Consider the following 14,676-nt stretch of genomic DNA (forward strand, 5'->3'; position numbering starts at 1 on the left):
CTAAAAATAGACAATTCCGGTGATCAGATGTTTATGAGGGCATCGTCTGATAGCGGTGAGGGAACTGGACTAATTGACCCATCAAGGTCAAAACTAACTACTGTAGTGATCTCGGATCGGCTTACCGGTATGGCTTGCAGACCGATCTGTGATAAGGGGACCGCTAATTTCAATCTTAATATCGGTGACCGCCTCTTAAAGTTTATTTGGCTCCCAACCATATTGGGGGTCCCGATCGTAGCTCGATTCTAGTCGATGACATTGATGAAGACATCAAGCCTCCCATAGTATTTACCATAGTTGACGAGAGTTATCCTCCCGATCTCCATGTAACTCTTGAATGGCATCTTGAAATCGGCAGTGGTCCGAATCGCAGGAACAAGATAGGTAGAATGTAGTGAAGGGAAATTTATAATTGTTAATCTTGAAAGATCACCCAAGTGATGTAATCTGATCTTTTGAAAATGAAATGAAGTTTTATTTATTCAAAATTGATTGTTTATTTTATTTTATCATTGCATTATTTTCCAATCTCTTATGACTGTGTCCGATCTGATCTTCACAATTTACACTCATTGACTGATCTCTCTTGACTACTCTTTAAATATCTGATCTCCCTGCCATGTTTCTGGAATTCGCCTTTGATGAGTCATCAAAACAGTCCAATCCCATTAACCGATACGTCTCTTGGGATTTCGTGAGCATTTAATGCTCGGGCAGGTATAAATAGGAAGGAGTATTAGCCATTTGCCTACTTACGCCATTTTAAGATTCTTTGAGCAACTACGACGTTCTCTCTTGCTTTTAAAAGTTTTTCGGCACCGATTTACACTCCGATAAGAGCTTTGATCTTTTCCGATCAAATTTTTCTTTATCCTCGAAAATAAGAGGAACCGATGGTCAGAGGCCTACAAGTCCTCCTTCTGTTCACATTTTGTGGACATCGAACGAAGGTGATGTGCCCAGACCGAGTGAGCGAGCTGAACTTGGTATGGCCATCATCCCGATCCATGATCAAGTGACCAAGTCAAAACAAGTGTCGTCTTCAAAGAAAGAGAACTTACCCATGGATGAGTTACCATCGGTCCTTAAGGAGACCGATCTCCAGTCTATTAGCCAAGAGTACAACCTTCCAATCGACTTCTTCGAACTTATCAGATGTCATGACGATCTTCGAGTCAATCATTTCTTTGAAGAAATCGACCTGATCATAGTGTATGAAGAACAATTAAAAGCCGAGCTTCGGTTTCCCCTTAACGAATTCTATAGAGCTGTTTTGAAGTTCCATCATGTCTGTGTAGCCCAGATGCATCTGAACTTTTGGTGGACTCTGGTGGCCTTCAAAGTTTTATGCCGAGCTAAAAAGCTCGAGCCCAAGGCGAAGGTTTTTGCTAAATTGCATAGGCTCGCTCGACGAAAAGATGATGAATTTTGGTTTTTCCAAGCCAAGCCTAACTGCGGGCTCTTCACTGATCTCCCTTCCTCGTTGAAGAACTGGAAAAAATCATTTTTTTCATACTGAGGAGCAAGGACCCAAATGGCTTTGAGGGCATTCCATGTAGTTGGCAGTACTTGGTTCCCATAGTACCAAAGAAGATCGCCCTAAATAAGGATGAGGACGCCATGGTGAAGGAGTTGAAGGATCAGGCAGCCACTCATAAGTACTCATGTTTGGATGCGGTTTCGGCTGAACTGAAATGGTAGTTGATGCAAGTGATCGCCCGTGAGGACTATGAGCTGCAACTCTCTGACCTCAGCCCCGGGATCGATATAATCTAGATTTTTAGTCTCTTAACTTTGGTAATCTCACTAACTTGTTCTCTGTGCAGATATGGCGGGAGGCAAGAGTGCAAAGGAAAGCCACAAGCAAAAGAGGGAGCTCGCCCAGAAAGTGCTAGAGATGAAAGTTGCTGCTGCTCAGATACTGAGGCGAGACTTGGTAGAAGTACGAGCCTTTCGTTCTGACCTCCAGAGCAGCCAACCTCGGGGATAGAGATCATTCCTTCTCCACCTCGACAAGCTGAACCTCTACCTCCGCCGGTCTCTTCAAGTGCAGAAGAGGGGCCCTTCCCGACCAGTCGTAAGGATACTCTCTCGAGGTGCTCAGGTCCTTATTCATTCTCTGGAAAGGAACTATTCAGTTCAGGGCAATCATGATCTAGCCAATGTCCTGGGTGCTACTATCTGTTTTCAAGAAGATCGGAATAGGATGGCTTAGGATAGCATTGACGATCTCGTAGCTCATACGATGAGCTTGAGTTTGGAGACTATTGCGAACCAGCATATGATCAGAGAAAAGGCTCATCTATTGAGACAGGAGATTCTGAAGGCGGTTCAGGACGCAGCTACCGCCAAAGCCCAACTCTTAACTGCTCAGGACCACTTCGCCCATATAAAAGATCGAATGACATCTTATGAAGAAAGGATAGCTAAACTGGAGTAGGAATTTGAAGACGCTCAAGCCTGCTGATCTGCCAATCTCACTCGATTTAGTGAAGATATCAAAGCAAAAGAAGAAGAGGCTCTGGCGAGAGAGACCGGTGCCTATGTGAATGCACATGGCGATCTTCTGGTTGAGCTCGTGAAGCGCTATCCTGAAGAAGATTTCTCTTGGATGGAGCAGAGCTGAAGATGATAGTGAGGAGAAGCCTGAGAGAGAGAGAGGGAATGATGAAACTGAAAATGTACTCGAAGAGCAGGTCAGGGGAGACCCTCCTATCGAATAACTTTATACTTTCTTTGAAATGAATTAAGTCTTTTCATACTCAATTTTCTTAATGAGATCGGAAAACATCAAACCAAGTTGCGTGAGTACTAAATAGAATTAACTCTTAATCAATTGAATAAAGTTGAACATTAAATCTGAGAATGGTTATTAATCATAAAACATAAGACCACTTAGAGAGATCGGAAAACCATTACACGTGAACATGAGATCAGACGGTGCTGTGACTGAATATCGACTGAAACTTTGAAACATTTGAAGACTGATTTTTAAAATTGTAAAGATTTAAAAATGACTTGAGCTTGGATCATAATTGAAATAACTTATTAGGATCGGAACCATTATTTAGGGATCGGATAAAACATTAATTTTGTTAAGAAATGGTTGAACAATTCAAGCGAGATACCTGATCACAAAACTATTCGCAATTTGGAATTTTGAGGTATTTGAACACAGTGTGATCGGAAAATAATAGCATGTAAGATCAAATGGTCCGAAGATCCAATATCGATCTGAACACGTCGAATAAAGACGAAGAGATCGAAAAATAACCTAACTTGAATGTGAGATCGAATTATTCCAAAGACAAATCATTACTAAGTTCAGATAAGTGACCTGTGATTGGGTCATTAGTTGAGAACGGATAACATTAAGATGAAAATCCATTCAAGAAAACATTTGAAATTACAACTTCATTACAACTTTAAAAGAAAATTGTATATTAAGTTATGCATTTGAGGGTTGACCAAAATATGGTGTTTACAATAATAAATGTACTTATAAGCTATTTTTTAATAAACACTTCAATTACTTATTAGACACTTATAAATAATTTAACCAAGCATGTAATTGCTTAAAACTTAAAATGTTTATAAGATAAAATTAATTTATAAGCACTTTCATAGGTCAAGTTAAACATCATCTTAATTTTTGTGATATTGAAATTATCTTCATAATTATAAAATTTGAAATTTAAATCTCAATTAAAATTTGTAGAAACAAATCCCTTGAAAAGACTACCTCCATCCACTTTTATATGTCATTTTTTAAAAATTATTTTGTCAAAAATTATCTATCACTTAGAGAAGAATGAGGTGCATTAATGATTTTTTTTCCACTTTTACCCTTATCTCTAATAAGTATAATAATTATTTTTACAATTTTCTATAACCTATTTTATTGCTTTCCTTTCTCTTAATTAAAGGTATTTGGTTTAATTGTTGGATACAACTGATAACTGTTACTGTTAGCTGATAACTAATAGCTGGTAGTTGATAATTGCTGATTTATATTAAGTGTTTGGTAAAACTATGTTTAACTGTCATTGTTGATATATAAAATGACTAATAAAGAAATATATCTTATAATTTATTATTAAAATAAATATAAAATTATAAATTTAATATATTATATCATTTATTATATTACTAAAATAAATATATAATTATTGATTTATTATAGCATATTATTTATTTTATTATTGAAATAATAAAATAATTAAATAACTTTAAAAATGTAGTTATAAATAATAAAATAATTATTGTTGTTGTTAAAAGAAAAATCTTATAATTTAAAAGTGTATTTTTTTTATAATAAATAAGTATTTTATATTTTATATTATTAATAAAATTTTTCTAATAAATTTACAATGCACTAATTAAAGCGTTAAGATTGTAAATGAAAAAAAAATAACGTAAATAATATTAATTTTTAAGTTATATGAAAAATGATAATATCGTCTAAATAAAAAATCAAATCAGTCATAAGTTGATAAGAAATAACTCTAAAATTAGAATTGATATCAACTACAGCTGATGGATATCATATTAGTCACCTATCAGCTATCAGCTCTATTTTTTTAAACTTACTAAACACTTTAATTTATCTGTTTATGAGTCTATCAACAATCAGCTATATCCAAAAGGTAAACCAAATACCAACTAGACTAACTAAATACTCACTAAATAAGATTAAGGTTAATTTAATCACTTTAAAAAAATTATTATAATTTAAGTGATTTAAGAGGAATTATCATATGCTTTTAGAGCAGATACTTTCTTTATGCAAAATTATGGGTTTTATTACCCATTAACATAAAAAGATAAAAAATTATATTTAATAAAATAATAAAATTTAGTATTTTCAATATATTATATAATTAATTATAATTTCATTATTCTCTTAATTATTGTGCAACCATTATAAACCACAAATAAGTGGCAGTAGGTAGTATTAAACAAGAGAACAAGGGAGATTGTCACACAAGATATCACACAAGCGTGTATATTCAACAAGAAGAACAAAGAAACCTATATGCTATGCTTGTCTGTGTTTGGCCTCCAAAACAACCAACAAACTCAGCCTTGCCAATCCCATCAAGGCTGATCTCGCAACAGGAGAGCCAATGGCAACAAGACAAGACACGTGGCCGACATGCAAATCAAAGGAAGGCCCTTATGGAAGGAGAATATACCTAGATAGTGGGGAGAAGCATCATGAGGAATTGCAACCCAAGATATTCTTTTTTTCAAATAATTTTATTATAAAATAAATAAATTCATTTAATTTATATTAGTTAATAAAATAAATATTATTTAACTTGAAAAGCGACAAATTTAAATCTTTCATCTAATATCTTAGTGTGACGATATATTTACGTTCAATTGACTCATTTTAAAAAACATTTTAAAGACATAAATATTATATTTTTATTTTTTAATAGTAAATTACAAGTATATCATAACTCATTGAGTTGGACCTAATTATGTTAGTACTAAGTAGATCTATTATAGAGTAAAACGTTTATAATTGAAATTTTTTCTATTCACAAAAAATGAATACTTGACCTTATTCAAGAAATATAAATATTTTTACCACTTGTACTAACCTTATTGGTTAAGTACTATACATTTAAATATATGTGAATGTGAAAGGTGCAATATTACTTATCAAGTATATGGTCCATTTGTTTATTTTAATTTTAAAAAATAATTTAAATAAAAGTATTTTAGAATTTTAGTAAAAATATAATTAAACAAATTATTATTTTACATTTAGTATGAATATATCTTTCAAAGTTACTTATTTTTAATAAAAAAATAAATTTTGATAATTTTAAACTTTTGATATATCAATTATATGAGAAATGATAAACATAATTCATTTGTATTAAATTTTTACATTTTTAGACTTTTCACTCCCCTTCTCACTTCTGATTAGCGAGGGGTCACTCTATGAACGCTACCACTTGCATTTTGCATGCTTTTGGTGAATTCAATCATAGAGCTTCAATTTCAAGCTTCTTCCTCTCTCTCTCTCTCTTTTATTTTTTATTTTATTTTATTTTTTAATTCAAGCAGTTTATCATAACTTGCTTTGATATATTTCCATGTTGACTTATCCCAGCCGACCACTTTCTCTCTCTCTCTCCTCGACCTTTGGTGAGGGACAGAGTGAGATAGAGGGACTCATATCATTCCTTTTTCAGTTGTTGTGTGCCTCTCCAGTTGCTTTGGTGTGCGAGAGAAACCCCCACAAGCCTCTCTCTCTCTCTCTTTCTCTCTCTCTTCAGGATTACATGCATGAAACAATTAAGGCATTCCTTTTGTATCACTTCCACGCATCTCTTGTTCATTTACACTAATGGGTACATGTTAGTTTCTGATTTAAGTGCCCATTTTGCTAGGTATACATCAGAAAGTGGAGCTCTCCCATGTCTGCAGCTCTCTCTCTCTCTCTCTCTCTCTTTATGCAGCTGGAAGGGTTAATTTGCAGCTTTATTGCTGATCATCAGAGATACTACTGGTACGTTCTTATACATGTATATATGTTTATTGTCCATGGATTTACATTAATTTAGTCCCATATTAATGGGGCTAATTCTTTTGGTTTTTGAGATAAATGGGTTGATTTGATTGACAGAAATCTGCTTGACTTGTTATTATTGTCTCCCACTCAAAAGCCAAGCGCATAGGCTCAAGGTGCTTTTTTGTTCTCATTTGTTACATATGCGAGTGTAGATTCTGCCTTACTTTACTAGATTATCAAATTAAAAAAAAGTAAAACAGATCAAACTTTACCATTTGCTTTTAAAAAAGAAAACTTATATATCTTTTTTAAAAAAATTCCATTAGAATATGGACAAGAAGAAAATTGTAAAGCGTTTTTGGGACCATATCGGACAAGTTCTTTATCCATTTCAAAAGTGAATGTTAGCATAAGTAGCTAAACTACCCTATATAAGGAACAAGTTTTGGAAGCCATTGAATCTGCATTGCATTCTTCTATGATTGTTTGATAAATATGGTGGTGGGATCTAGTATCTTTGATAAAGAAGTTCTGCTATTTTCCCCTTCAGAAGGAAAATAGTCCTTTCAAGAGCTTTTCTTCCAGCACTAGATGCTATGATACAGAGCACCACTAGGTTAGATTTCAACCAATAAATGGTGATAAAGGTACCTGGGCCAACATCACATTTTTTTTTTATTTCTGGACCACCAAAAACCTGGCTATAATATTTTCCCCCTTTAGGGAAGAGAAGTCATGTTTTATTTGTTAATTATGAATTTAACCGCAATTACTAATTAGTTAATCTACCTATTATATTGTGTTCTTTTCAAGAAATCAAGCAAAGCTGGTTCATCTTCTCCTTGGCTTAGCATTAGATAGTCTGTACTTGCTCAATGGAAAGACCAAGTAATTCAATTTACAAAATCTAATGTTAAGACTCCATTTGTTTTACATAAAATATATCCGAGTGATATCTATTTCCTCTCTAAAAGAAAGGGTGACTCTAATTCTCTATTTTTATCTTTTTTTCTTTTATGGTAGTCCACGTCATTTTCTTCTTAGATGTCATGCATGTCCATGTTCTCATATGACTTCAATTCGTGACCACTAAGCCATCTGTCCAATATCCTATACAGTTCCATTTCCTTATTAATTGCAAGAATTAATGGTGACTTTTATATTCCTGAGTACATAACATTTTAGCAATTAGGCTTCATTTGCTGAAAATATTATATGTATTTATATAATGTATATATGAATGTTTTTATATTTTATTAAGATTATTAAAGTCTAAAAGATAGAAAATAATTTCGTCTTTTGAAAAGAGAAAACTTTCTTTTAATTAGGAAAATATTTTTTATTAATTCATTTTCTTGAGTATTTTAAACGCTAAAAAATGTGAAAAATATTTTAAAAAATATATATTTTTTAAACAAATGGAGCCCTTATGTTCAATATTGAACCAAAAACAACAATTTAAATAGTTTTAATAATTTAAGAATTTTATTTCCCACTAGAGTTGGGGAAATTAATTAGTTGGCCTTTAGCATCAAATGGTAAAGATTGAAGACTATAATGCTTTTAAGCTGTTTGCACTTCTACAAGCAAAGATACCAAAAAGCATTACTAAAGTGGCTGCACAGACAATACCATTATGAATCTGGCTGCTTTGATTTGATTTAATTAGAACTTCAAAGGTCAAGAGTATTTTCAGTGTTATATAAATGAAATCTTTTAGTTTTCGTTTCCTCCTTGGATTTATTAAGAACATGCTTGGGGTAGTCTAATTAAAAGTTAAACCTAGCCATATCCTCACAATCATGAAGACAGTGGGAACTACTCCCATTTTTAAGCAGACTAATATGTTTTCCTTTTTCCTAGTAGGTAGACCATCAGTTTACTTAAACATCTAAAACATGAAATTTGTAAGCAAACATATCTGTAAGTGGCATTAAAGCAGGGTGGGCTCTTATATCATATAAAAAAAAAAGATATGAATTTAATTCCACTCTAAAAGCTAGCTCGAGGGGAAGAGGTTTGCACAAATCTTATATTTAACACAAACACCTTATTCTTATTCCAAATCAATGTGGGACAACATGGTAGTAGCATTGTGAGGCAGATGAAATTGGTTGCTTGCTTATTCCTTTTGTGTACGCAAAAATGATCCTATATATTCAGTTTCTTATAAGCATGTGTCAAAATTTGAGCAGCACAAGTAAAAAAGTAAGCAACCAGGAGGGGAAGAGAGAGAGAGAGAGAGTGAGAGAGAGAGAGATTATAAATCTTAATATGGAATAAACAAAACCATGCATGGCTTGTAGCATAGATGATATATGGGTAGGGTCTAAAAGCAAAGAAACTGCTACTGCTTCTTTTAAAGATTCTTCTAGGACATCCTTCACTCCTGCTCTCCCCTGATCATTATCTTCTTTAGCAGATGAAAACTAGCTACCATGTTCTATAGCTAAAGGGATTGTGTATGGTACAGGAAACAACATGGTGAAGATGATGATGATGAAGGACCCCGTGTTGGATGAATGAGGTAACAAGTCCTAACTTATGAATTCTTAGACTTTAGCATTTCTCTGTGCATTCTAAAGCTGCAGAGTATAGGTGGCTTGGAAAGTTTCTGATGATCCTCTTCTTATATGCTTCTTCCATTTGAGTTTCTTTTCTTCCTTGCTTAAGTTTCTTTCTTGTGGCGTCATCTGTGGATAAAAAACTCACAATCAGTTCTTACAGTTATTAGATGATCATTTTGCCTTATCAATCCTTATTTTGTATGTATAAATTTTCAAAGTAGTCGTTTATCTTTCCCAATAGGGTTTAAATATCTAATTCTGTCATGTCTTCCAATTACTATTTGGTTTCATTGTTAAACATTTCCTGAGAATTGTTTCCTCACTTTTTCCAATGGGATTTGAATTTTAACTTTGGCACTTTCTCCATGTTCTCCTCATCTTTAATTTTGCAAACCTCAACTTGAGCTTTAGCAGGTGAATTATAGATGATGATTCAGTGTTTCTTGAATTTTTTTTGCTTCCATTCTTGTCCATTCCATTTGTGTTTTGTTCTGCATATAAAGAAAGATCTACCATTAAGGAAATACCTTTTCAGCCACAACTAATTAAGCTAAAAATTTAATAAAATACCTTCCATGGAAATATCTGCTAAACATGTCTAACTTGTAATTTTTTCTTTTTGATAATTAATTTATTAATTTTTAATTTACAAGTAATTTTGATCTGCAGTATCTTTTTCTTAACAGTTGCATCATCTTCAAATTTTCATGGGACAAACACTATAATTTTGAAGTGACCACTGGTTTTTATCTATGCATCACCTGATTTCTTTCAGGTAAGATCTGTTAAGGGCATGTTCCACTGTCCTGAAGTGATAATTGCTTGTCACCTTTGGGGTAAAGAAGAAGAAAATTGCAAAAATGAAGTTTATGAAACTAGGAACACGGCCGGATACTTTCTATACAGAAGAGGCTACCAGGTATGCACAGATCTATACATCATTGAAAAACTGCAAATGCATGAGTTGTCTTTGTTCATGTTAATTTTGCAATGCAGGTCTGTAATATCAGATGTACCTAGTGACTTCGTTGTACATATCAACAACATTAGTTACCTTCTTCATAAGGTACGAGTCCTATTGATTCTGTGTGAATGCTTCCTATTCAGGCTTAATATTTGCTTAATATTTAAAATGCTTCCTATCCCATTCAAAGGAAGATAACTTTGATCCTTGTTGATTTTGCTGTTAGTTGCAGTTTCCCCTTCTTCCAAAGTGTGGCCTTCTACAAAGATTATGTTCAGATTCTGATGATTCAAGCACTGTTAGTATAGAGCTTCATGACCTTCCTGGAGGGGAAGAAGCTTTTGAGCTGTGTGCTAAGTATTGCTATGGCATAACAATCGATCTCAGTGCACATAATTTTGTACCTGCCTTTTGTGCAGCTAAATTCCTTCGAATGACTGAATCGATTGAGAAGGGAAATTTTGTTCTGAAACTCGAGTACTTCTTCAATTCGTGCATACTTGAAGGTTGGAAGGATTCCATTACCACTCTGCAGACCACAGCCAAGTTGACCGAGTGGTCAGAGAACCTTGGAATCATCAGAAAATGCATCGATTCAATTGCCCAAAAAATCCTCACTGCCCCAGAAAAGGTCGATTAAGTTACTGCCATAATCCATAGCTTACAAGAAAGCAGCGTGTTTCATTACTCACTAGAACTTACCTGGAAAATAACTTTTCTTTGCAGGTCACATGGTCCTACACTTATACTAGGCCAGGGTACAAAAAGACCCGGGAGTCCATCCCGAGGGATTGGTGGACAGAGGACATATCTGACCTTGATATAGATCTCTTTCGATTTATAATCACAGCCATCAGATCAACATATATGCTGCCACCACAGCTTATAGGTGAAGCCTTGCACGTATATGCCTGTCGTTGGTTACCAGACACTAAAAGGATTAAACCCCATGAGAGTTCAGTTTCTCAAAATGATGATGATGTTACAGAAAAGAATAGACGAATTCTTGAATCCATTGTGAGTATGATTCCAGAAGACAGAGGATCAGTTTCAGCTGGTTTCTTGCTAAGACTTCTTGGCATTGCAAACTACCTAGGAGCATCCCCAGTTCTGAAGACAGAACTCATAAGGAAATCTAGTCTGCAAATAGAAGAGGCAACAGTGAGCGACTTAGTGTTTCCTTCACAATCATCCTCCAGTCAGCATCTTTATGATACTGATTTGGTTCTGTCGGTAGTAGAAAGTTTCTTGATTCTATGGAGAAGACAACCACCAGAAACCGTAGAAAACACTCGGCTTATAAGAGCAATTAGAAAGGTTGGAAAGCTCATTGACACTTACCTCCAAGTGGTTTCAAGGGATAAGAACATGCCTGTATCAAAAGTAGTATCACTTGCTGAAGCTTTACCAGATATTGCCAGGAAAGATCATGATGACCTTTACAAGGCTATCAACATTTATCTCAAGGTAAGGTATTAAAACCATATAAAATATCAGATATGTATTCCCAAAATAGGCAATTTTCAAGCATACTATTTCATTTAAAACAGGAGCATCCTGATCTAGGCAAAGAAGACAAGAAGCGTTTATGCAGGAGTCTAGACTGCCAAAAGTTGTCTCGAGAAGTGCGAGCCCACGCTGTGAAGAACGAGCGGCTACCATTGAGAACAGTTGTTCAAGTCCTTTTCTTTGAGCAAGAGAAAGGTTCCAGGGCAACTGATTCTAGAATGCTACCGCGCGAATTATTCTCCAGGGGGAAACAGATGCAAATATCTGGAGAAGAACTAAATAAGCTACATTTAGGTGGAGATGAGCAATCTGTCAGAATGGAGGAAATGAGAAGAACTCCAATGCCCAACCTCAATAAGCTACATTTAGGTGGAGATGAGCAATCTGTCAGACTAGAGGAAATGAGAAGAACTGCAATGCCTGAAAGCAGCACAAGAGATTTTCCCAAAAACAAGAGACCAGATAAAAATTCACAGCTTGAATCTGAAATAGAGGAAGTAGAATCCAAGTGGGAGAAAGATGCTAGAGAAGAAGGAATCTCTGGAAGCAAGTTAGACCCCAAGAAAATATTGCAAAGCAGAATTAGATTGGACCACGGCCCTGATAAAGTTAGGGACAGATAGCACAATGACCACTTCTCTCCTTTCTTCTGCACTGTTGCAATTCCGTTCTTTCTGCAAGAAATGTTCAATTTTGGAGTCAGTTTCTCCATTTGTTTCAGTATTTAGACTTTATACCTCTTAGCAGCTTCCAATTTTATTTATTTATTTATTTTTATCTTGTTGTAGCAATTTCATTCCATCATCTGCTAAAATGCATCTATATAGTCGAGTTAAAAGGAAATCATTGTACACTATCTTATATGCTAGATATAATTTTAACAACGTAATTGATAGTATCTAACTATGAATATTAGGTCAATAGTACTGAAATTGTATTTATTATTTGTCAAGTTTCGAATTCCAATTGAAATGAATGGCAGCTGAAATCCTAAAGGAGATATCCGTTTTGTTAGAAATGTGAGATGATCATGAGCTTCTGTTTTTTGGTTTACCACATGCCTCTACACCTAAAGTGAACCCCAAGTTCATAGGAAATGTCACGACCCGATTCCACGGGCTAGACCGGCACTAGGACTTGAGAGTGTAAAGTCTCCAAAACCTGTAGTAAGCCTAATTATTCTCAAAGCCATAATCAGGACCAAAATCAAGGTCCAACATGCTAAGAAAAATAAAATAAAATGTTTTAAATTTATTTTGGGTCAACTCAACCCGATTTCTATCAGGAAGCCAAAACTAAGGGAGCCCAGATTAGTCCTGATGCCCATCATATACAAACTACTTAATATCATAAAATTTTCATTAATTAATATAATATATATACAAATTAATGTCACAGCGGAGCTCTAGTTATTAAATAAATAAATAAATAGACACAATAAACTATTAAACCAAGAAGCACAATCTGTGACGGAAAATGCAGGGTAGACTCGAAGAAATAAACTCGCTCCTCCTACAACATTGAGAAAAATATTTGAAGGCATAAACATTCAACTCAGAGAATTTAGATATTGATTATAAGTGTTTTTTTTTTTTATAACTATTTAAAACAAGTGCAATCCTATCATGAAATGCACATCCATTACATATAAAAATAATTCATCTAATATTCGCACGAGAAGTTAATTTGGAATTACTGACACACCCAATGTATCACATCAATATAAATAAATAAATAAATAAATAAATAAATAAATAAATATATATATATATATATATATATATATATATATATATATATATATATATATATATGGGAGCTGATCCCCTATACAGCTCTCTTAATCCAATACTTGCTAGCGGGATCAACTCAAGCCAAACTTTCATTTAATAATCCAAGTGCAGAGGTCAGTGAGATCAACTCAAAACCATACTCACCCTGACTTATCCATATATAAGGATCGAGTCCCAGTGAGTCAATCTCCAGCCGTGACTACCCGTCTTACTCATATCCATATCCGCACCATACACACGCCAACACATATACACAACTCTAAATTATCCTTATGGCGGCAATCATAAATAAATAACAATAATTAAATATACTGCAGGTAAAATGCCCCTAAGATATTAACTATTTATATGCATAATTAATTATTTATAGAATGCATGAACATGTCAGATAGATGCAATTAATATTGAAATTATAAAAATAATCAATATCCAACTCACAGACTTGTCGACCCAATTGCAGCTAGTCCAGTTGGAAGGAGAAGAAATGCTTGTCGGCACCGATTACCTAGACAGACATATTAACCTTTATCAAATTTACTAACAGAATTAATTAATTAATTTAATCAAAGAAGCAAGAATAATTCCTAAGGTCTCACTGAATTTTTGGCAAAGTCTTCTCCATAACTGGACCTAACCCCCTGCAAGACAATTCAACCAAAAGCCATAATATAGGGCCTCAAGTCCACAACAACAATTATAATGCCCATCTGGGGCTTACAAGAAACTTAATCTAAGTCCAATTTTCCAAACTCCAGCTCAAGTCCCTAACTCCTCATAGTCCAAATAATTACTTTTAGCACTTTAAAAATTATAAAAATATTCCTAGAGGTCCTCTACATCGTTCTTGCATTAATTAAAATTATTTTACTAAATTTTTCTAAGTTAAGAATATTTTACAGATTTAGCTTACTAACTCAGCCAAGGTAAAGCTACACAACTTGAGTTTGGGACTACCTTTATAAATTCTGCTACCTGAAATGCGTCCGGGATATTTGAAAATGCTGGGAATAACTGTAAACACGATCTCTTTCTAGGACAGCCCATCGGACACCTAGACCAGGCTTAAAACTCGACCTCGAGTGCCGGTGAGCTATTGCCAATTGGATTGCATCTAAACGAAGTCTATAAATTGCTAATAATTATCATATAATTATATTTAATTTTTGGGCATTAAAAAAAGTAAAAAATCTCACCAAGCAAACTAGACTGTTTTATGAATCGTTTGTTTCAAACGGTGTCCAATCAGAGCGGGGTTAGTCTCATCCCAAAGGTTTCGTTGCTCTAAATTCAACGGTGGTCTCAGATTTCTAA

At 34.2% G+C, this 14,676-nt stretch overlaps 1 protein-coding gene across 3 annotated transcripts; it reads left to right on the forward strand.

Moving 5' to 3' along the window:
* Positions 1 to 6,103: 6,103 nt before the first annotated feature.
* LOC110672300 (BTB/POZ domain-containing protein At5g47800) lies at positions 6,104 to 12,349 on the forward strand. Of its 3 annotated transcripts, none has more exons than XM_021835033.2 (8): positions 6,104 to 6,529; positions 6,647 to 6,705; positions 9,006 to 9,059; positions 9,875 to 10,018; positions 10,096 to 10,165; positions 10,290 to 10,694; positions 10,790 to 11,530; positions 11,614 to 12,349. In XM_021835033.2, the coding sequence occupies exons 4-8, from the start codon at positions 9,960 to 9,962 to the stop codon at positions 12,193 to 12,195; spliced, it is 1,857 nt and encodes a 618-aa protein (XP_021690725.2). In that variant the 5' UTR covers positions 6,104 to 6,529; positions 6,647 to 6,705; positions 9,006 to 9,059; positions 9,875 to 9,959; the 3' UTR covers positions 12,196 to 12,349. The 3 variants fall into 3 exon arrangements, with proteins under 3 accessions (XP_021690725.2, XP_058000655.1, XP_058000656.1); XM_058144672.1 differs by having other exon boundaries at positions 6,105 to 6,529; positions 10,296 to 10,694; XM_058144673.1 differs by lacking the exons at positions 6,104 to 6,529; positions 6,647 to 6,705; positions 9,006 to 9,059; positions 9,875 to 10,018 and having other exon boundaries at positions 10,102 to 10,165; positions 10,296 to 10,361; positions 10,483 to 10,694.
* Positions 12,350 to 14,676: the final 2,327 nt, after the last annotated feature.

Source organism: Hevea brasiliensis, chromosome 3 (assembly GCF_030052815.1).
Source record: "Hevea brasiliensis isolate MT/VB/25A 57/8 chromosome 3, ASM3005281v1, whole genome shotgun sequence".
Classification (NCBI taxonomy): Eukaryota; Viridiplantae; Streptophyta; class Magnoliopsida; order Malpighiales; family Euphorbiaceae; genus Hevea; species Hevea brasiliensis.